The sequence below is a fragment of the Passer domesticus genome, chromosome 7 (assembly GCF_036417665.1).
Source record: "Passer domesticus isolate bPasDom1 chromosome 7, bPasDom1.hap1, whole genome shotgun sequence".
NCBI lineage: Eukaryota > Metazoa > Chordata > Aves > Passeriformes > Passeridae > Passer > Passer domesticus.
In genome coordinates, this window is record NC_087480.1 from 53,617,013 (window position 1) to 53,639,306 (window position 22,294).

At 38.9% G+C, this 22,294-nt stretch overlaps 1 protein-coding gene across 10 annotated transcripts in view; it reads left to right on the forward strand.

The window, feature by feature from the left end:
• MAST2 (microtubule associated serine/threonine kinase 2) overlaps positions 1 to 22,294 on the forward strand; it is a 185,574-nt gene that overhangs the window by 130,802 nt on the left and 32,478 nt on the right. For 8 of the 10 annotated variants that reach the window (XM_064428754.1, XM_064428744.1, XM_064428749.1 and 5 more), the window contains 5 exons: positions 342 to 420; positions 5,645 to 5,799; positions 13,247 to 13,322; positions 14,189 to 14,398; positions 20,113 to 20,214. In XM_064428754.1, coding sequence (XP_064284824.1) covers positions 342 to 420; positions 5,645 to 5,799; positions 13,247 to 13,322; positions 14,189 to 14,398; positions 20,113 to 20,214 — 622 coding nt within the window. The remainder of the gene's footprint in view (positions 1 to 341; positions 421 to 5,644; positions 5,800 to 13,246; positions 13,323 to 14,188; positions 14,399 to 20,112; positions 20,215 to 22,294) is intronic. The other 2 variants (XM_064428746.1, XM_064428748.1) reach the window with 1 other exon arrangement.

Below are 22,294 nucleotides of genomic sequence, written 5' to 3' on the forward strand. Positions count from 1 at the left end.
TAAGCATGAGTGTCTTTTTCACAGAAGTTTGCAAGGAGCTGTTTGCATTTGTCTGTTTTAGGAACTCCAAGTTTTGTACAAGTACAAAGCATCTACTTAATGCAGGATTCTTGTGCCCCTGTGCTTCAGCTTTTCTGAGATCACCTAGTTTGCTTTTAAAACTTACTCAAATTGCTTTTCCACAAGTGTGACTGTAAATAGGATCCCTGATTTATCTGAATAACTCAAGACATTAATAAAAGCACGAGGTTAGGAGATGCAGAGGAGAAACTTGCTTATTTCTCTCCCTAATTAGCCACACTGTGTTCCTGACCATGATTTCCCTCATGTCTTTTCCCCAGAACGGACGGACGCCGCTGGTCCTTGGCCTCCCTTCCTTCGTCTGGATATGGAACAAACACTCCCAGTTCAACAGTTTCAGTAAGTGACATAGACTTTTCCAAGCAATTCAGTTTGTACAAACACACCCTAACAAATCAGCTTCTGAGTCTCTACTAAAATACTGGATCTTTCTTCATTGTTTTGCTAACATTATTTAATATACTAATTATTTTAAAAATTATTTTAATTATTGGTTCTGCTGCTTTTTTCCTCCATTTCCCAGCTCCTATCATCTTGCACTTTGCCTTCAGCATTGGTAAAATCCCAGTGCAGCACTTGGCTCAAGTGATCCTTTGAGAGGCATAAAGTCTCCAAAGTGGCAGGACTCAGAGATAGTGCACAAATACCTTCCAGCTCTCAGCTTTTTGTAACTGGGGAATGAAATTCTTGTCTGCTTTCAAGTACTTAGTCTGAAAACCTCTGCTACTGGGCTAGCAGAGAGAAAAATTGATAAGCCACATCTGTTATTTGGCTCCAGTAATTTGAACCTCCTAATGAAGCTTTCCAGTTCTTACAGCCATCATTAGAAAGGCTGGCTGCAGCTTGCTTGAGTTCTGTCAACAATTCCACCAAGCTGACAGCCCCACATTAACCCTTGCAACTCTGACATGCTTCCTAAAATGAATCTTACTCTTTAGTTTAAGTCAGCTGGGCATTGTGGTTATCCACATTAGAACCTTGCAGAGACAAACATTAGAACTATAAAGTACAGACTTAATGTAACATGCTTTTGTATGTGTCTTATGGTGTCTTCAACTGTGTGGTAACAAATCACTGCCTCTTTCCATAATACTGGTCATTTGGTTTTGTATTAATTATTTAGAGTATGCTCCTAATAATTGTAATACCTTCATTAATTAGGACTCATTAGTACATGTTATGCAAATCTTACACTGTATCAGTTTTTTCTTTGTGAACTGTTCTAAGTTAATCCATAAACTTTCTAGTGCCTCTCAAACACAAATTTATAAGGTTTTTTGGGAGTGAGTGTTAAATTCAATCTATATAGAAAAAGAAGAAATTGGGGTCAAAAGTTTCCTTTTAGTATAAATTGATATGATGAAAATTTGATTCTGCGATGTTAATCTTATCTCTATAACTTAATTTGTTCAGACACATTCTTGCAAACTCTAGTTCACACAATTTCTACCATTTGTTATCTTCTGAACTTCAAGACACTGGTTTTCTTGTTGAGTTTGGGGTGCTTTTTGTCTCTTTGGAAGGCGGGTGACCTGATTTCAATGTGCACACAGATATGTGGCAGGAGCATAGAAAAATGTACATTAAGGAGATGTCCCTGGTTTCACTGCCACACATTATTATACATTCAAGTTCTTGAGAGCAGCTGTTAAGAAGGTGCTCTGCTTTGGCCTTTATAGTCTTAGGTTAAATCTTTATGGGCATAATCCATGTCTAAGTCCTCTTCAAGCTATGGGAGCATGGAGCATGTGCAGTTATTTCCATATGGATGACATCCAAATAGCTTGGTCATTGGTAGTCACTGTGACAAGTTCCATTTTGCTTGTGAAGATGACACTTTTGGAGTCCAAACTGTAGTTTTTAAAGAATTTGTAGTTTGATCAGACTTAAGGTGGATGCCCATGGAGAGAGAAAAAGTAACACCACCAAAAATCTGTTGGAAGCATCAGTTCTTGCTTTGAAATCGGGACACCAAGGCTACTTTGAGAAAGTTCCCAGATGTCTGGCTTGAGAAAGCTGAGAAGTTTCTAAAGTTCTGTATTTTTTTCTGTACTCAGTCATTATATTTGTCTCTTGTCCTGTTCCCAGAAATAGATAGATAATTTTTATTAATGTTTTCCCATGGAAAAAAACAAACTAAACAATCCAACAAATCTGAGATAGACATGCCACATAGAAAGCATCAGTTCAAACGGTAATTTTTCAAAGTGCAAGTAACAGGGAAGTGTAATGAGAAGCATAAAGTGATAGCTGTAGTTAGACCTGAATTCAGCTTCATTCAGGAAATAGGTTGAAACGTGTAATTCCAAGGCTTTTATTTGTTTCATTGAGTTCTTCATCTCTAGTCCTTTTGCTGGTTCAGTAGTAGAAAGGCATTGAAATGGGCTGTTTAGTAAGCAGTGATGCAATTGTTAGAGCTATTAAACCTGGTATTACATTTCTAAGCCAATCCTATTATCTCAGTATTTCATAGATTAGAATTAATTTGAATTGATCTGAATAACACCTCTAAAGTTGATAAGCAGTGTTATTCCTGCATAGACTTTGAAACTGAAGTAAGAGGCAGTGAAGGGGTTTGTCAGATGGACACGATGAATTAGTGCTGCAGATAGGAATTTAACAGAAGTTTGGGCTTCCATTTCATATGATCAGTCCTCAAGACTGTTTCTTTCTCAAGCAAGATAAAGGAAGCCAGGAGACCTTGCTCTGGTGGATGTGCCAGTGGGAAATAAAATATCCAGAAGGGCCCAGTCCATCCTGTGTCCTGCTGGTTGAGTTTCTGTATGAGAGCAAGAGCTGACCCTCATCTCTGTGATCACCTGCTGTACCAACCTAATGAACAACCCAAGGCATTTACCTAGTCCTAGGTCACTAAGGACCTGTAGATTCTGCTTTATTTTTTAATTCCAAATGAGGGATGACACTTCAATCAAAACCAAACCACATTTACCCTTTTCTTTACAAATCCTGAAGACCAGATGTATCATCAGACCAACACTGAAGAAGCTGGAGAAGACCTTTCAAGTTAGGTGAACATAAAATAATCAATTAGATTATTAATTAGGCCAGTATACAATTATTTTTAAACAGTTAATCTGCTCTTAATTTTCTAGATGCAGAGTTAGTTTACAAGCAACAGTAATATAGATTGATTTTTTTTTTTTTTACTGGAGAAGAGTTGGCTAATTCTGCATCTGTAATTAAGACACCAGGGGGATATTTGTATTAGTCTGCTGCAAACATTGAGTACTGTGGTGTGATTACCTGAAAATCAATACTTCAGAAGTGTTTCACTTTGCTTTCATTCTTTTTCATTGAAAGGTCATATGCCTGCTAGAGAAGCCCTTGGCAGAGAAAGTCCATGGTCTTTATCTTCAGGGCCTTCATTAATTATTCTCTGGAATTCTAAACTTTGTGATTTGATTGCTTTTAGGGAGAGGAAGTGGAGAGAGGATTTTGCTGGGCTGTCCATGGGTTGACTAGCACTACTTCCCCAGTGATTTTGCTGTTGGGAAATATTAAGTTTTTAATGATTTTTCTAGAGTATAAGTTTTGATATTTTTTTTCTAATTCAAGTAACTACGTGCTAAACTAATTTGTTTTGAATCAGACGTGTATTTGCAATACCAGAACTTGGGTATCTGTTAAGGCAGGTTTTTAAGTGTCTTTAGTACTTCCTGCTCCCCTGCAGGATCTGTGTTATTCACCATGAATGGGATTTCAGCTGCCACCTAACTTTTTCTTTGAGGTTTTTTCATAGAGAGGTTCTTCCTACTCCTTATATTGTTTGAGACATAAACAAAGACATCAAGACAATCTTTGAAAATGAAAACAGGATTTGTATAATTCTGTACTTAAGGGAGAAGATAGTCACTGTACTTGGCATAAACAGTTTGAGCAGCAGAACAGATGTGGGCAGAGGGACAAATACCCACACTCTGTCTTGGCTTCAGTGTGGAATAGAGCAGTGAAAACTGATACACCACCTGGGTAAACATCAGTGTGTGCACTCTGGGCTGGAAGAGACTTCCCAACATGGTCCCTCCACATAGACCTGCCTGGAAGAAAACATTGGAAGTGGTGGCTTTCAGTTCCAGGCACACTTGGGAAGTTCATGCACAAAGGCTTTCAAGGGGATTCTTTTCTGTAAATGCCTCTGTGCAGTGCAGTGGGAGTAGATCTGAAGCCAATTAAATTTTTGTCTAAAATAAGATTTTTAGGTTTATAGGTTCTTACATCACCTGATTTTCTGTTGCTTACAGTACTTGGAATAACTACACCATTTGAACAGATGCGTTCTATGTGACTTGTTCATCTCAGGTTTGTTGGTTGATTGGGTTTTTTCCCTCAGGAAATGTCAATCCAAATGATCTAGCTATATGGCAAGAGACAGATATACTTTCTTTCCCATGCTAAATGAGTTAAATCTTTGGTCATATGTGTTATATCATGTATAACTCTCTCCTACCAATACTTCTGATACTAGGATGTGGTACTTCCAGTCTAAGTGAGGATTGTAGCAAAAGGAAAAGTTTTCCTGCTGGAACAGTGTATGTAATTAATTTCATCAGATAATAAGGAGCTGTGGAACCTAGGTCAGGGTGATGTTTTTAATAGGGCCCACTGGTGTTGTTCAGTGCTACTCTGATTATTCAGCACCTTTTCTTTTTCATTTTCCCTTTCATTTTTAAAGAGAATTTTTAATTTGTCCTTACGTAATTTATTTTCTTACTTTTCTAAAATGGAAAGAGGCATTGAAGAATCACACACAAAAATACATTTGTTAGTCGACCTTCAGCTTTTTCCCCTGGAATGTCTAACTTTGATGTTATTAGCATTTCCCACAAATATTTCTGCAAGTATTTCTTTTCATTTCAGGTTTTATGAGGTTCACAAATTAAAACAGTTTCATGTCTGTTATTATCACAGAACATGTGTCATATAAATGCATCAACTTATTTACAGAAGAATAAAATGTTTAACTCACTGATGAAAAACTTTGTTAGTCTTAAAGTCAGATACTTTATTTATTATTGCTTCCCTGGTTAGAGAAGAAGCCTGAAAAGGAGAAATAAAATCCTGAGCATTTACAATAGCAGTTTCCAGTGAGAGCCAATAACCAGCAGAAAATCCCATGTCTACACAGCTCCATAGCATTCTGCATGCCAGTGAAGCTAAGAGAATATGAGGGAAAAGGAAAGAAAGTTGCTCACCACTCCAGGAACCTCCTTGTCCTTTCCTGAGTAGTGCTGGTACTCCTGTGCCTTCCTTTCTGTCTCCTGATAGTAAATTATCTGCATGATCAGATGTGCTGGTTCCAGAATCAGATACAGTGGTTCCCTAGCCTCTCCTAAAGTTTTCCTGATCTCACCAGCTCTGTCATTGACTGTAAGGGTTGGTTAGCCTGATGAGAACAGTAAAAAGAGGCACCTGGTCTGATAAATAGCTTTCTTTTCCGCTGGAGTGCGCAGTGTCTGGCAGAATCCGTTCCTCTTCCATTCATTAGCTGACCCCTATGCATGCGTTTAGTGCATTTCTTTTCTGTATTTTTTTCTGTACTCAGTCATCATGCTCATCTCAGGAGAAGCTGCACCAGCTGCCCTTTCAGCCCACGGCAGATGAACTTCATTTCCTGACAAAGCATTTCAGTACTGAGAGCATCACTGATGAGGAAGGGCGCCATTCTCCAGCCTTGAGGCCTCGGTCTCGCAGTCTCAGGTGAGCTTTGGATTGCTTGTCAAATTTTTAAGATGTTGGACACATTTATTGCATTTCTATATGTGCTTTCAGATCTAAGAGTAGTTATTTGTAGCTGCTTTGTTACATGTGTTTGAAACTTTTAATCAGCATTTAACTAACCTCATCTGACACAAAGTATTTTTTATCACATTGCTGAGCCTTTGGAATGCGAAGTGGTTGGTATACTCTGCTTTTGTATTTTCACAGTAACTGTATGAAAACATGATCAGCAAGTGTCTCAAACGAAATGCATAGCGTGTAGATTTCCTTTAGTGAAGTTTCTTCTCAGAATTTTGCTGCAATATCATAAGGATGTGGTTATAACCACTTCTAATAACTTTTCTGGCAGTGTTTCTGAAGGGGTGTGAAAACCAGAGTAGATAAAGTCAAAACCTGAAATGGAGTTGCACCCCAGCACGATTTTGTAATAGCACTGAAAATGTTTATGTTGCATTAATAGTTGAATAATTTTACTTTTAGTGCAGAGAACTTGTTCAAAGTTAACTGTCCAGGTTATTTCCTTGTGTAGTTGATTTCTCCATACATAATAGCAGAAGCAACTCGAATTTCATCTTTAACAGAATTACAGAATGGCTGAGGTTGGAAAGAATCTCTAGAGGTTTCTAGGAATCTCTAGGGTGCAAAACCCTATTCAAGCAGGCTGCCCAGGATCGTGTCCATATAGCTTTGGAATATCTCCAAGGACAGAGATTCCACAAACTCTCTGGGAAATTTTTCTGCAGATCTCTAACAGTTATATGGAATAAATCCACAAACGTTTTGTGTCATGGCAAAAGCCTCAAGTTTTGCAATGCCTTTACTGCTGGACCAAGTGAATGAAAGTCTAGGGAAAGTCTAGACACACCTTGTGAAAGAAAAGGTTTTTTACAAGCAGGGTTCAAGTACGTGTAGTCTTCATTCACCTGAGGATGTTGGAGGTGGATATCACCTTTAAATTAATGGACAATATTCAAAAAAACTCTGCCAGCTGGAATTGCTGAAACAGTGTGCCCAGCTCAGGACTTGGATGGAATTTGTAAAAGGAGGAAGTGAAACAGGCCAGGATAGTAACAAAACCCATGGTGAATATTGTGTCATGGCAGAGCTGACCTTTCAGGATTATTTGTAATTATTTGTATGTTCTGAACTTCAGTGCAGGCTGCATGGTAATTGCATATGGACCTGCTAAGTGTAGTTACACAGTAATCTACAGGAGCAGGTGAGTACTGTGGGTAGTGGCACACGTAGCCAGAGACCTCCTCAGTGCCATTAGTGACAGACTAATTATAAATTTTGTACTAAGTCCCTTTGAACCATAGTCCTGCCTGAGTCCTCGTGCTGACCCCTGCTGAGTAGAGTAGCTGTAGTGGTACTAATTCTCTAGAGGTGAGGCAGCTCCTGTAGACACACGTGCTGAAGTAATGATTGTCCTCTAACACAGGTGTAATCATGTTGTAGAAGACACTTTTGCTAATGCAGGAATGATAGACATGATCACGTAAAGAGCCCAGTTTTATTTTCTTCCTTGTTGGTATGGGTTATTAGGTTGCAGAGAATCTTGCCTCTTTGAGCCAATTTGAAGCAGACTGATCATGGAGTGGGTTTATAATTTGTGGTGGGATGAGATTAATTCAGTGTGTGATATAACTGATTAATCTTCCTCTTCTCTTGAATACCTTTTCTGGCTCTCTCACTGATTTTTGGTGTGAAAATGTCCAGTCTTATTGGTATTCCAAAGCTTAGAATGAAGTAATTTAATTTTTGCAGCTCACTGTGCCTCATTTGGTTTTCATTTTGCTTATTGCCAGTACTGTGATGCTGTGTGACTCTAAAGCACCCTTGCCACTACCAAGAATTCATGCTGGCCCTTGCACCTACAAGGAAAATGGATAGGTCAATCCAACCAACTGCAGCAGTGGTTGAAGGAGCAAAAACCCTCTTTGACAGAGGGCAGCCTGTGCTTGTGAACAAATGCTGAAACACATGAAGACCAGACATTGTTCACTGCACAAAGCTTGTTTATTTGCCCCTTTAGAGTTACCTCACTTGGTGAGAATATATTTTCACTTACTTAAAAAATAAAAGCTGAGAACAGCTTTTGTTTTTCAACATTGAATTTAATTAAGCAGTAATTTCCTAAAATTTTTTTTTTTTTCATTCAGTGGTCTTGTTTGATCAGCTTTAATGAAAAGCAGATGAACAAAACGCATCAGACATTTCCCTTAATTGGCAGCCATGGCTTTATAATTTAAAAGACGGTGTCATTGTTAATGTGCATTCATTTTCCATCCTATATGACTGCAGCCTTACATCTGTTTTTGAGAGAGGAAGTGGCATTTTGAGATGTCACTGGCAAATGCTGAGATTGTTTTTTTGTTTCTCTAATCCAAGATATTTTTTTTTTAGAAGTGTCAGATGATCCTTTTATGCTCCTAGGTATAGAATATTGCCTAGATGTAACTTCTGGAAAAATACACTTACTTTTTTGGCTAGTACCATTTCCTTGTACCTATCTGCAAATGTTCTATGCATACAGAGCACTCTTAATGATCAAACTGGATGATAAAACTAACAAAGTGTGCAGTCATGGAGGGTGCACTGACAGGTTGGTAGCACCTCTGCTTTGCTTGAGGTGTTCTGCCACTGTGCCTTGGAGATACTCATCTTTTATTTAATCATGCATTATTTGAAATGCCTGAAATTTCTGCCCTGAAGAAGTGGCAGTGGCTCTTTCCCAGCTGCTTTCCTATGCAGGGGGAAGGAGGGAACATGAGAGCAGCCCTGGAATGCAAAGATGTGACATCCTTATAAAGCTGCTTGAAAAATCCAGGAGCATATACTCTCATCTGTCTCAAAAAGATCCAGTACTCACGTGCTCAGCCAAAGAACATATTTCCATGTGACCCACCTGTTTTGGTGCTTGTAATGTGTCTTCAGTAGAAGAAGATATTCTTTATTACCTGCAGAAGTAGTTCCTAAATATCATCTCTCAACTGTTCTCTTTTTTTTTTCTTTTTTTTCCTAATAACCTTCAAATCCTTCCAGCTGTTGACCAACAGGGAGATCCCCAGGCTACATTTGTTCTGTTTAGATCAATCCTGGGCTTCAGCTGAACAAGGTCTTTTCTCCCTGGAGTAAAATACATGAAAAGTTGTGAATACTTGCACTAAACTTGGCATCATTACTCTTTTTAAGTTAAAGAGATACTGCCTTCCATCTTTTCCCAGTTCTCTTTACTTGTCATCTTTAGCAGTTGTTCACATGTGGGAATGTGTGGAGAATGTCAGAGATAAAAGTAGAGTTAACTAATAGCGACTTTTTCAGGAGCTGCCTTTGTGCAGTCACTCAGCCCATCAATCTGCCCATTTTTCTTGATCTCTTTTTGTATTTCAGGATAATGTTGTCTAGGTAAAAAGGGCTGAAGATTGTTGCAGTGAATTTTTATATTGTTGAAGTAGATGAGATCATCCTTCTTCATCTCTTTGCTGGGTAGTGCTTTTTAAATGCAATCCCCCAGCCTGACTTTTAGCACTGTGGATCCCGCCGTTAAGAATACACAGACAAAACAACTGGAAAACACCAAAAAAGACTCCTGATGATAAAATGCCCAAGAAGCAATAGGTGTTGTGAAAACCAGTGGCCCACACAGCCCATTTTTATCTTTCATCCTGCAGGCTGTGGGGCTCTCTCATCTCAGTGCACTTCTGAGGCAGCTTTAACCACTTGAGTAATCGTGCTGGGTTCATCCCTTCACACTGCTCTCAGACAGTGCCATCCACCACAAGCTGTGGAGCAGGGATTCACATCCCCATGGATTTGGAAAAAGATAATAGTTTTGTATTCTACAGCACAATGCATCTGTTCCTTCTGAAAACACATTCTGACTGCATTACAGATAATGTTGGTCTTTTTTTTTTCCCCTCTCAAGACAGTGTGTCCTGTGAACTTTACTTGAAAAGGTTCTTCAAAGTGATCGGTTTTATATTTATTAACTTTCTGGTTCACTCACCTTTTTTGTGGTTTTCTGTTATGAAGAAAACGGTGTATCCTGATTTGTTCTTTGCACTGCTTATTACTCCAACTTTCTGCTTTCATTCTAAAGCAGTCTCAGTCTTTGCTGGCATGCATAGAACCCCTGAAATACTGGAAAACAGAAGGTGCAGCCCCTGCTGCTGGGGGAGTTTTCTGACTTCTAGTATTAATGTAACTTTCATATTTATTTCTTGGAAGAAGAGGAAGGCTCACCTTCAGCAGAAGGCTTATCTTAGTGCCTACTTTATCCAACTTCAGCTCTATAGTTTTCAAATTCCTTATTTTGTGTGTCTGGAAATAACAGAAAATTAAAGCCTATAGTTCTAAGTTTCCCATGAGAGCTGACTTTGGTCATGTCCTGTAAATACAACCTAATTAAACCTTTATATACAGGGTGGAAGCAGAGGGAAACACAGTGCTTTTAGCTTTTTTGCTTTTTCCTAGTAAGTACAGCTATCATAGTGAAGGAAAAATTACCTATTCATAAACATCTCTGTTTTATTTAGTTATCCTTAAACTAAATTTTGTAAGGTTTAAGTTATTGCGTAAATGTTGCTCCTCAAAATAGCTCTCTGTAAGCTATTTTCACTTTGAAGCATCAGATAAGGAGACATGAGTTTTGACAGGTTGAAGGCAACAGAAGTCTTTGTGGGAGACAGATATCCCTGAAAATCCACCTCCACGTTGTCTCATGAAGTGGAGGAAGCGTGAAGGAGGGAGGAAAAGAGAGAGTAGTTTTTCATTCTGCTCTTAAGCTTAAGGGGACAGATATTATTCTTCTAATGTCTGCTCTGCTGAAATGGAAAACTCACTGACAATAATAATTTCTTTGACCTACCTATCTGCACCGAGAAAAGGGAAGGAGCCTGCCTTTTGTCTTAAAATGTTATGCACGTGCACAGCATGTGTCCTCTGCTTTGCAGAAAATAATCTGTTCTTTTGTGAGGCTTGAAATGTTAGACCGGTTTAGTTCTGCCTGTGAAATTTTTGGTGCTGGGTAGATGTGTGAAGCTTTTGCATTTGAAAAGATGTCATGCCAGTAAAACGTATTAAATTCCTTTTATATTATTTCTAAATTTCCTTGTGTTCTCCCTTGGTGGCATTCAGTTATCTCTCCAGTCCTTGTTCCTTTTTCACCTGGCAGTGCTTGACAGGCAGCCTTTGGTTTAGTTAGTCAGGTATCCAGCTAATTCCTTAGTTTCCCAAGCTGAGGATCAACATTAAAAATTATGGTTGTATTATGTTGCAGTCTTGCTATAGTCAGCTAGACAATTTGACCTGGTATATTGAGCAAATTTTATTTTGGATGACAATGTGGCCCTTGATCCCAAGTTTTGTCCAGAGATTTTTGGGTACTCTGTTGTTTTGGTTGGTGGAAAGTGGTAGGAGGAGAGAGACAAAACTGCAAATGCCCAAGGAAGCACTTTCTTGCCAGTTGGTGTGCACAGAAATTGTTTCGTAAACAAAAGCAAACACAGTAAATTCTCCTATCATGGTTCTCCCTAAGGAAATGCTACATCTGCTGGCAGGACAGCTCAAGTAGCCTGATTTCTGCAGAGCCCTTAATTTCCTGTATTCATATGAATAAAGTGCCTTGAAAGCAAAAGGCAAAATCCCTCATGTTTTATTGTAGCCTTAAGACAGCAAATACTCAAGCATGTGCAAATTTTAGTGTTAAAGTGAAGTATGTGTGTGCCTCAGAATTTCTGTGTAAGTATCAAAGGGCTTATATATACTTGTAATTTATACCTCACTTAGATCACACAGAGAAAAATTACATCAGAGAAAAATAAATTCTTCAGTAACTGTGTTCACCAAGTCCTCCATCTCCATATGAAGTACCAGTAAACAAGTATGGTGCTTGTGTCAGCATGTTTGATCTTGAGAGAAAAAAGGATAAGGATAGTAGGCTAGATGTGCAGGGGAATTTGCTTATAACTCTGCAATTTAAATATTTTTACCCGAAAGTTTAATTATGTCATACATTACATGTGAATAGAAATGTAAGTTTCTTTTTAAAGAAAATTCTTCTTGATTAAAAATAGCTATCTACCAAGCTAAGGGAAGTTGATGAAAATGTCTTTTTACTTGCTATTCATAACATCCAAACCAGTTTTCTCCTTCTTCAGCATAAGGACTCAGTGACAGATTTAATCTGAAGTGCATTTTCTCAAGCTAAGGGTTGAGCAGTAATAAAAACAAGACATGATGTAATTCATGGAATTTCAGTACAAGGCATGAAAAGAGTTTGGTACTGCTACATTCTGTAACCCAATGAGTTAAATTTTCTTTGAATTGTTAATATATGTTGCCAAAAGAATGTTTTGTGCTCTAAATAGGTTAGCAGGAAGGTAGTAACTGTAATGCATTCCAAGTTTAAAATGCATTTATTCCATTTAGAGAGATCGATTTCATCCTTCACTTCAGAGTTTGAAATGTTTGAAGGCATTCAAGATAAAATTGTATCTTTTGACATAGAGTATTTTTAGGAGTATTTAGTACTCTTAAAATCATGAAGACAGTGATCACTTAAGATGCCAAATAATTGAAGCCCTTGTTTGTCTTGAACATTGAAACAAGGTAGCTGGAGCAGTGAGTGCTGCAGGCGATCTGTAGCTGGGGATTATCTGCATTACCTCATCCGCCTGTCCTTGGTGGCAGAGTGAGTCAGAGCCCTGCATACCATCAGATGTGATGAAACAAGATGCAACCCTTCTTTAAAAAAACCACCCAAACAGTAACATAAATGCAGCTCATCAAGATTTGCTGTCCTGGTTTTTTTGGTGTGCCTTAAAATTTCTTGCATATGGATCCATGGTGTAATGTGCATCAAGGGAGTGCAGCTTTCATAAAAGTACTCTGTCCCTGTTTCCTGTGGTATTTATTTTATATGTAAGATTTAGCTGAATAACAGTGCTCATGCAGTATCCTTCAGACAAAGGAAAACAAATCATCTCAACTTCCTTACCTCCTATTGCCCTGCTCCCTTCTGGCACTGGAGACTCCAGAGCTCACTGTGATTTCTTTTGAAGTAGGGCTGCTCCTGCTGCCATGGAGGGCAGTCACAGAATGGGGGGAATAGCAAATACATCTGCAATAAATGCACTGGGGTTTTACAGGCTTCTGTGTTAGGGTTTGCATTCACTGGAAATGAAATAGGGGGGTTTCTGCCAGAGCCCATGTGGGGACAGGGATGTCAGCAGTCTCCAGGAGACTGCAGACTGCCACTGCTTGCCAGGATCTTCTCTGAGGTCCAGCATCTGCACAGCAGTGAAGTGAACTCAAAGCTTTGGAAGGGCTACAGTCAATGTGGCAGCATTATGATCAGCACTGGGTTTTGAAAAGTTTTGGTGTGATATGTGTAAATGATAACATGATTTCTTTTCTCCTCCAGCCCTGGTCGCTCTCCAGTTTCTTTTGACAGTGAAATAATAATGATGAATCATGTGTACAAAGAAAGGTTTCCAAAGGTAAAGAACCCCTTTTTGAATAATGCATTCAATGAACTTATGTCCAAGCTCAGAATTAGTTTGTAGTGCTGGTCGGAGAAGGAGTCCAGCTCTTACATCCCATTTCCAAGCAGTGAAGTTTGCTGAGAATTTGAAGCTGGCTCCTTATCTTCATATCTTAATTCTGCAGTAGAAGAAATAGATTTAGTATACGTAGAGATGAAAAGGCTGAATTATCTTTTCTTATGTATTTCATATTTGTTAAATATCTGATGTCTTCTGTTGGCACAGGAAATTCTCACAAGAGTGAGAAGTGCCATGCCTTGGCTTTTTAAAAAGCTGAATAATGAAACCTGTGGAAGCAAGTTAAAAGTTAAAATCTCATTGAAATGAGTGTAGAAGATTGTGTATCCCAGAGCTGTCAATATGGCCATTCCTTCCTGTTCCACCACCAGCAAAAATAGATGTTTCTCTGGAGACAGGATATCAGGGCTTATAGTGATAGAAACGCTGTGTGTTTCTTGCTTGGGGCAATGGTTTTCAGCTTCCACAGTCTTGTCTAAAAGTTCTGAAAACTGCCTCACATCTTACACCCTTACTTTGGAGACCCAGGGAGGAATACAGCCTCAGGACCAAGATATTTTTACGGTCATTTACATTTTCAGAAAGCATGTTTTGATTAATTTTTGTTGTTTGCTCATGTGAACATAACTTTTGCCTCTGATGTGCTATCCTGATTCTCAGGAAATACTACTGTACTTTGGAATATTTTTTAAGCCTTGTGCAATTTGGTATTGCAAATGTTACTGTAGCACTCTATTTGTTTATGCTTTAAGGTCTGCTTTAGTAAAATTCAGGAGTAATTTCTCTTTATTCTGCACTTTCAGGCCACGGCACAGATGGAAGAACGGCTGGCTGAGTTTATTGCCTCAAATGCTCCTGAGAATGTGCTGCAATTAGCAGATGGGGTCCTAAGTTTCATTCATCATCAAGTTATTGAACTGGCCAGAGATTGCCTAGATAAATCACGTGAAGGTCTTATTACTTCTCGATACTTTTATGAGCTGCAGGAAAACTTAGAGAAACTTCTCCAGGATGTAAGTGTCCTCTGGAAAGTAGAATATATTATTTTGATTGAAACATTAACCAATAAGCTGGAGCTTTGATTTTATGATGACAGTGTTTATTCCAGGGGAGGGGCAGCAGGTGGGGGGTGTCAGGAGATCTGAGATATTCCAGTCTCCTGGAACAGGATCTACTGTGGGTAGATTTGAGTAAATCACTTCACCTGTGAACTTTGTTTCTACAGAAATTAAATGTGAATATGAGTAAGTCAAAGGCAGTCTTTACCATTTATGAAAATTGGCTTTATTCAGTTGAACAAAATTATTGAAATATTTTCTCATGAACTTTAGGAGTCTGAATAACATATTAATTACAATAGTGCCTTCAAGGAGTGAAAACACCATAGTTATTAGTGTTGCTGTAGATTTTTCACAAAAGATTTTCTTGAGCTGAACATAATGCAGTTGTGGGTTTTTAGTACTTGGATGTGTTTTGTGGCATTCAAAGCATATGAAAATACACAAGGGGGCGTAATTTTAATACATTCTCAGTATGCTTCAGCTACTCATTAAAAATTGCTCTTTCCCTTCAAAAGGAAAACAATATTAAATTTCAAACATCTCTTAGAATTTGTGCCATAACTGTTGTGAAGAGTCTGTGCTATTGCCAATTGCCGAGTCCAGACCTCTGTTTAGGAATATTTTCCTAATCCTCTGCTTTAATGATACAGCAAGCTGAAAAAACTGATTTTATAAATATTTATAAAATGTATAATATTTATAAATATTGCATTCTCAGATAGCAAATACCACAGAGACACCTGGAAATAGAACATCTAAAATACTTTGTTTTCTGTTATGATTTAAATTTTATTTTTATTTTATCATTATTGATCAGTTTGCCAACCCACTGGCACGAATTGCACTAGATTGTTTCCCTTTGCCACTCTTTTCAGCCATTAGAAAAAGGAAAATGAGTAAAAATACTATATTTATATACATTTTTTGTATTAAAAAGCTTTGTGAAAGCTGCAGAAACTTCTCTTGTATCAGCTAAATTTTTTGGCTGCCCCATTTATGTAAGTGTGGCTGTAATTTTTCTGGTATTTGTTATGCTTGAGAGAAAAATGAGTCATGTTTGGATCTGTGGTGTTCTGCTTGGATGGAGAATATAATTTTGACATACCAAGAGAGGTAGGGAATATCTTTTGAGGGGCTATATGATTGTCTGCCTATAGGATACCAGTAACCACTTGTGGATCCTTCTTCTATCTCCAGAGTCTGGAAGCAGAGTATTTGCACATGTCAGCTGTGAAATAATGGATCAGGGCTGTTTGGGTGATGGTTTGGAAGTTGGAAAGGTTTCATTAGAAGTGACTTTGTATGCTCAGCAAAATCCCTTACGTTTCAGGGGCACAGGGGGACTACACTGTGTTTTACTGCTTCTGGTAGCAGATCCTTGGAGCCTGAAATTCTCCCTCTCCCTGACTTTCCTCCTGTGTGTGGACAGTGATTTCTTACACCATAAGGAACTGAGAGAGCCATAAATTAGGGCTGGCCACTTCCAGTCTGCATTTTCAGTCCTGTCTTCTGGCCTGAAGAGGTTAATCAGGGTCTCAGAGGAGGTGTGGGTCAGACAAATCAGCTTTTTCCTTTTCTCCCCTTTCGCTCGGAACAAATCCTCAAAACACACTTCTTAAATGTCCCTTCCCCCTTGATCCTACAGGCATTTTCCTGCTGCTCTGAAATACTGGGGAAGGTGTCATTGAGCTGTGATTAGAGGAGATGCAATGGTCATCTCTGAGCTTGTTCAGGAATTGACATTTGGGGCTTTCTTTGCCCTCTTCTTCCTTAACGTCTCCTGCTGAGCAGGGGCGAGAGAGGGGTCAGCTCTTCAGTGTGATTGATTTACTCTGGGAAGTAAGGCAGGCTAGAGGTGATTAAAGGAAAGTTTAGAGAGGCAAGGAAGGCAGAACAGGCTGGGAAGGAAGAGAACAAAGACATTAAAAACACGGGAGAAAAGCCAAAGGCTTCATTCCACTTCTTTCTCTCTATTTTTTTTTCCTGTCCTATGTATTTTTCTGTTCCTTAGCTTATCTTTTTGATTTTAATATTTAAGAGCCACTTGTTTCCTCTGGTTGCCTAGTCTGTGCTTTGCCCTTCAGACTGCACTCTGCAAGGAAATAATTGGAACATTTTAGTCAAAATATATAGAAATTGGTGATACTATTTCTTTTGGAGGACTCACCTGAAACACAGGACATTTTGGAGTCAAATTTAAGCTATTCCAAATTTGATGGCAGGATCTTAACCTTTGTTTAGGTTGTAAAGTATTATAAATAATAGGTACATAAAGAGTACCAATTAGAAGGTAATTCAAAGAGCTGTTCAGCTTGGGAGTTGTATGATCTGTGTAGCAGGCTATGGAGTTTTATGGTATATTTTTATAACACACTGAAAGATTGGAAAGATGCTTTATTGGTGAATAATGAGGCCAGCAAGTGGCAGAAATATCCACAGATTTTCTTACAATTTTACTGTGAAAGAATGGATTCTCTCTCTTAAAAATTCCTTTTTATTGTGTAGGTTCCGATACCTGGTAATGAACTAAACTTGCACAGCATTTCAAACTATAAAATGGAAACTTGATTTAATATATTGTATTTTGAGTAAAAATGTAAAACAGACTGTTTGGGTATGCAAATAATGAGCTAATGAGCTGTTTAAACGCACCAAAACAGAAAGCTTTTGGAAGATTTTTAGATCCTGGCTTTTGTAATAACATGCCAACAAATCTCTTTAGCTATAGCAAATGAGATCTTTTCCCTTGTTTGGAGCATGAAATACTGTCTTTTAGCCAGAGAAACTTATCACATCATTGAAATAATCATGAACTAAAAATGAATTTAAGAGATTTTCTTCATTTTGGAAAACATGAACTTGAATGCTACATTTCACATCAAAGTAGAAATACAAAAAAATAAGATAAAGCACTGATCTAAAAAAGAAATGTGACATTCAGTTCTTTACCTGTTACCATGGGTTGGAATCTCAGGTTACTGAGGAACAAAAGGTTATATATAGGCAGTTATTCCTTGGCTGAATCAATAAGATAGAAGTAGCCTAGGTGTAGCCAGTTGGGCAGGGAGGTGAAGGATTACAGGTGTGGATGGAACAAAAGGAGCAGGGGAGGGTATGAGTGTTCTGCAGCAGTGACTGATGCTGCATATTGGCAAATGGATATTCTGGCTGGGGCTGCTTTCTTAGGAGGAGCCCGGGTGTAAATTTATCAGTCCTTGGCTTTGCAGGTCTATTGTTTTGGTTTCCATCAGTATATTAGCTCAATTACAGCGTTGTGACTTGCATATCCCAGTTATTGGTCCTGCTGAAGCCCAGGGGAGGACAGTGATTTTAATTTCATGCCCCAGCAGCCACAGTTAGTGACGGATGGGTCTTTCAGATGAGGGAATCGGTTTGTAAATTACCCATCTCTACCTCCTGAGCACGTGTCACCAGCAGTGTGTGCAGGAATGGCACCAGCCCCTGCCCAAAGCCCTCCTGGGGACGGGAGGGGAGCCCTGAGATGCCACCAGCAGCCCGGAGGCTGGCACATGGTGCTGGGGACGCGCTGCTGAGCTGGCACAGCTGGCACCTGGCTCATGGGAGTGGCAGGTGGTGCTTGGCTGCACAAACCTCCTGCTCCTGGGCTCTGTCCGTGGGACACCGGGGACGAGGAGTCTGTCGGGATGTCCGGGCTGTCCTGGGGGAGCAGGAAAGAGGAGGAGGCAGTTTCCCTGAGGATCGTGGAGGAGCAGCGCTGTGCAGAGATGATGGCTGAGTGGCTGTTACAAGTTGTGTTTGGTTTTTGTGAATGCTTCTTTTCTTTTTCCTTTTGCTTTTCTGTATCACTTGGCAGTCATGGTCTAGCTTTTCATTTTCAAAACAGACACCTGATTAAACTAGCTGCATTTTTAAATTGTTTTGCCTGGATTGTCAGAGATGAGAATAGGAGAAAACAAAAAGGCTTGATTTAAAAGACTAAGTTCTCTTTAACAGTACAAATGGATGCAAAATGATGAATTATATCTATTATATTATACTTTTTGTATAATATAACCTATGTGGGCGGGGGGAGAAAAGGACTTTCCAATTGCATGGCTCAAATTTAAAATAATACAAAGTTGTTGATGTTTTATCTATTCATTTCAGTGCAGCTAACTTCTGGTGATCTGGAATGGCTTTTAAAATATGAAAGCATTAATTTCTTTCTAAAATTCATATAGTAACTTGTAAGTTTGCATAACGCATTAGTGGACACAAAGTGACTATTTATCATTTTCATTGTGATTATTTTCTATTTTATAATTTTAAAAAATATTTTTAAATTACGAAAATAAATCACAGCTTCTTTCAATATTTCTAAAATAATCTTCTGTTTAAGGCTCTATAGCCAGGAAGGACCTCTGATGTTGTTTTTAGATAATGGACCAGCAGGTACATCATTCTCCTCAAGGTTAAATTCCAGCCAATGCTAACCAGTGCCGAAGGACACAGTCAACACTTCTATTGTGACTGGTGTCAAAATGAAAAATAATGAACCTCTTAATATTTTTTGTTTGGCAGCAAAGTATCAGAGATATAGATAAGGTGCTCTAGTTCTGAATTTCTGCTCCCTGTGTTTGTATTGCTCTTTTAGGTGGTCACCAGTGTGATTTGACTTCTCAGACATATAAAGACATATAAATATGTCTTCTTCTTAGGTGATTCTAATGGACAACACTAAATGAACCTTTTAGTTTATTGCACTGTTGTTGATAAAATATCACTCGTATAAGTAACTGGCTCATTGCCAGCAAAAACTCATTTATTAAGTTCTGAACTCTATATCTGTGGCTGTGTTAAAGCACAATTTTTAGATCTTGGGGAAAAATAGCTGTACTTTATTTAGGAGTTTTTGCATTGCCATTTTTTTGTGCGTCTGCAATGAAATGCTATTATATTTCTGCTCCAGAAATCATCATGTAGCCATTGAAGGGTAATTTCTGAGGGTTTTTTTGTGTTGCTCTTTTTTTTTTTAATTATTTTTGTTTTGGTTTGTTTGCTGTTGTAAAAAGACATCCCATCACACAAATACACACATACATCTTGAAACTAAGATTTGAATTTATACTGAAATCTGGTGAAGTAACAGACAGGACTAAATCCTCTGAATTAAGTTTTTATATGCTCTTTTCTTTGCTTATCTGCTTGGTCCTGCATAACGTACAATGTAATGCTGGAGTTATTCAACAGGATTGATAAAACTGAGAAAGGAGAAACTGAGATTGAGTCTTTCTAGATGATGAAGAGAAATTCTAGTTCAAATTCTAGCTGACAATAAAGCTCAGAAATGTGTCTGTTAGTGATTGCCTAGATGTCAGTGTTGTGTGGAAGGTAAAATTGAAAAAATCAATATTCCTCTTCTCATTTTAAAAAATAAACTGAGCCCACATTGTATCTATTATAATTGATAGGTGATATATTGCAAATAGAGCCTTTGAAATATCTCTTGCATGATAATGTGAGTCAGAAGTGATGGAAAAGCCATGTGTACCTTGGCATCCCTGAGCAAGCTGAGCTCAGCCTGCCCTGACTCAGCCGTGCTTTTGCTGCTGGATTGGTTACTGAGCTGGTGATTGCATTCAGCATGTGACAGAGAAATTCAGAGTTCAGTGCTGGGACCCTGACGTGCTGCTGTGCTCCCACAGGCCCACGAGCGATCCGAGAGCTCCGAGGTTGCCTTCGTCACCCAGCTGGTGAAGAAGCTGATGATCATCATCGCGCGGCCAGCGCGGCTGCTCGAGTGCCTGGTGAGTGTGGGCCTGGCAGAGGCTCTGCAGAGTGCTGTGCACTTGAGGAGATAAGGGACACAAAGCCTTCAAAGAGACCTTCACATGCTCATTAAAACACTGATGAAAAATAAATTTATATTGAAAAAGAAAAAGAAGTACTAAGTGGCTTCTGCGTGAATATAGAAGTAGTTCTCCAATGGACTGTCAGCTGCATCAGCAGCTAAGTTATATTTTAGTATAGAGTTTATGGCTGAGAGGCCAGATGTAGCTGTCAACATCATTCCATGCTACTTGATGTCACTGAATGTTCCTCATGTTGTTAATAGTTACTGTAAGGAGCCTGTAAATGTCTGTATGGGGTGTGCCTGGTGTCCAGGGTGCTGTGCTAGGGAAGAGCTGTCACTAAGGAAGGAGTTCCATGACATAAATGGTGTTGGGGCTCTGGGACTCAAACCCTTCCTGTAGACCCAGCAACAGTGAAACCTGGTGTCAGGTTTTCCATCTGTGAACACACAGTGGGATACACTGTGTGAGATCCAAGGAGATTTGGGAGCCTGGGTTTGAAATCCTATTTGGTGCTATTGGAATACAAGCAAAAGCAAGTCTCACTCTTTTCTGACAGGAAATATGTCTATTTTTAAATTTATTTTTAATAATAATGCATTTTTTGAGTTTAACACTAGAAAATGCTGAAAATTGTTTAGGCAATTCCAAAATAGGCCACTGTGTCCCCAAGTTCTGCAACTACAAAATATTTCCTTGGTATGGTGGAGAAGCATCTTGAAAACCTGTGTTCTCACTCATGACATAGCAACAGGGCTAATATAAACCTTCAGTGTATATAGAAATTTGTGTACCCAATTGGAAGGGTTCAATTCAGTGACTGTATCTCAAAAGAATGTTGAAAAATTAATGAGTGTAGGGAAGTCAGCAAAAATTGTGAAGTGTCACAAACCTACAATGGAAACTTAGGTAATGACAGGATGAAATTTCCTGGTGTGTCAGAGCACACTTGTGGTGGTTCGTTCTGGACATAGAAGTGACAGAGATGCTACAGGTGTTTGAGACATCAGAAAAGTTGGCTGGATTAGGGGTCTGTGGCTGGCTGTAAAAGCACAGTTAACATGTTAGTTATGTTGTGGTCAGTGTGTCTGTGGGTGACTTTTATCCCTGGAGTCACTGGAAGATGAATTACTTTTGTGGAGCTTTCTTTGACAAAGTAGACAAGAGTGGTCCAGTCTTTGATACCAGTTTTTGGAAACACCTGCAAAAGTTCTGAGAACCAGTGGACTTTGGAGGGTTCCTTATTCCTCCTCCACAGCTGTCAGATGGATCACTTTGCTGGGAAGGCCACCCTATGGAAGTTGGCTGCACAGCCAGCAGGACAGATACCTTCACTTACTGATTCAAGAAATCTCCACCAGACTGCACTGAAAATCCCAGGCACAGCTCGATTCAAACTGGGAATTCCTTGGTTTTCAAACCATGTTTGTGATTTAGATGAGTTTTTGTGACTCCCACTTATCTTCCATAACTTCTTCAAAATTTATTTTGGAAGTGAAGACAATGGAGAAAGGAGATGAATTTAAACTCACTGTGTTTGTATTTGCTGCATTCACCATTGTCATTTTTGCTTGTGTACACTCATCATCTAGGAAAACTTGGAACCTCAGAAAGCCTTGTGAGGCCGTGTCTGTACCTGTAGAATTCCAAACTCAAGGCAGCTCTTAGTTGCAAATCAGGAGGTCTCCAGGTTCTTCTATGTCTTCTCCACCTGATGTTCTGCAAAGTGAGTGGGAGCAGGTGGCAACAGCAAAGTCATTGAGATTTGAGTAATGAATTGCAAAGTATGTAGTGACAACCTTGACAATCAAGTGGCCAGACTCCAAAGTATAGAAATAATATCTGGATCTGTGGGTTAGTGTTACCTGTTCTTTTGAACCTGCATTGCCTTTGTAGCAATTTTTTTCCCAAATATTTATTTTAATCTGTTGACATGAAGAACTAAATACTTATGTTCCTTTTGTCCCATAAAACAAGAAATATACTAATGGATGGTCAACCATTTAAATAGCTTTTGAGAGAACTAATTTTCATT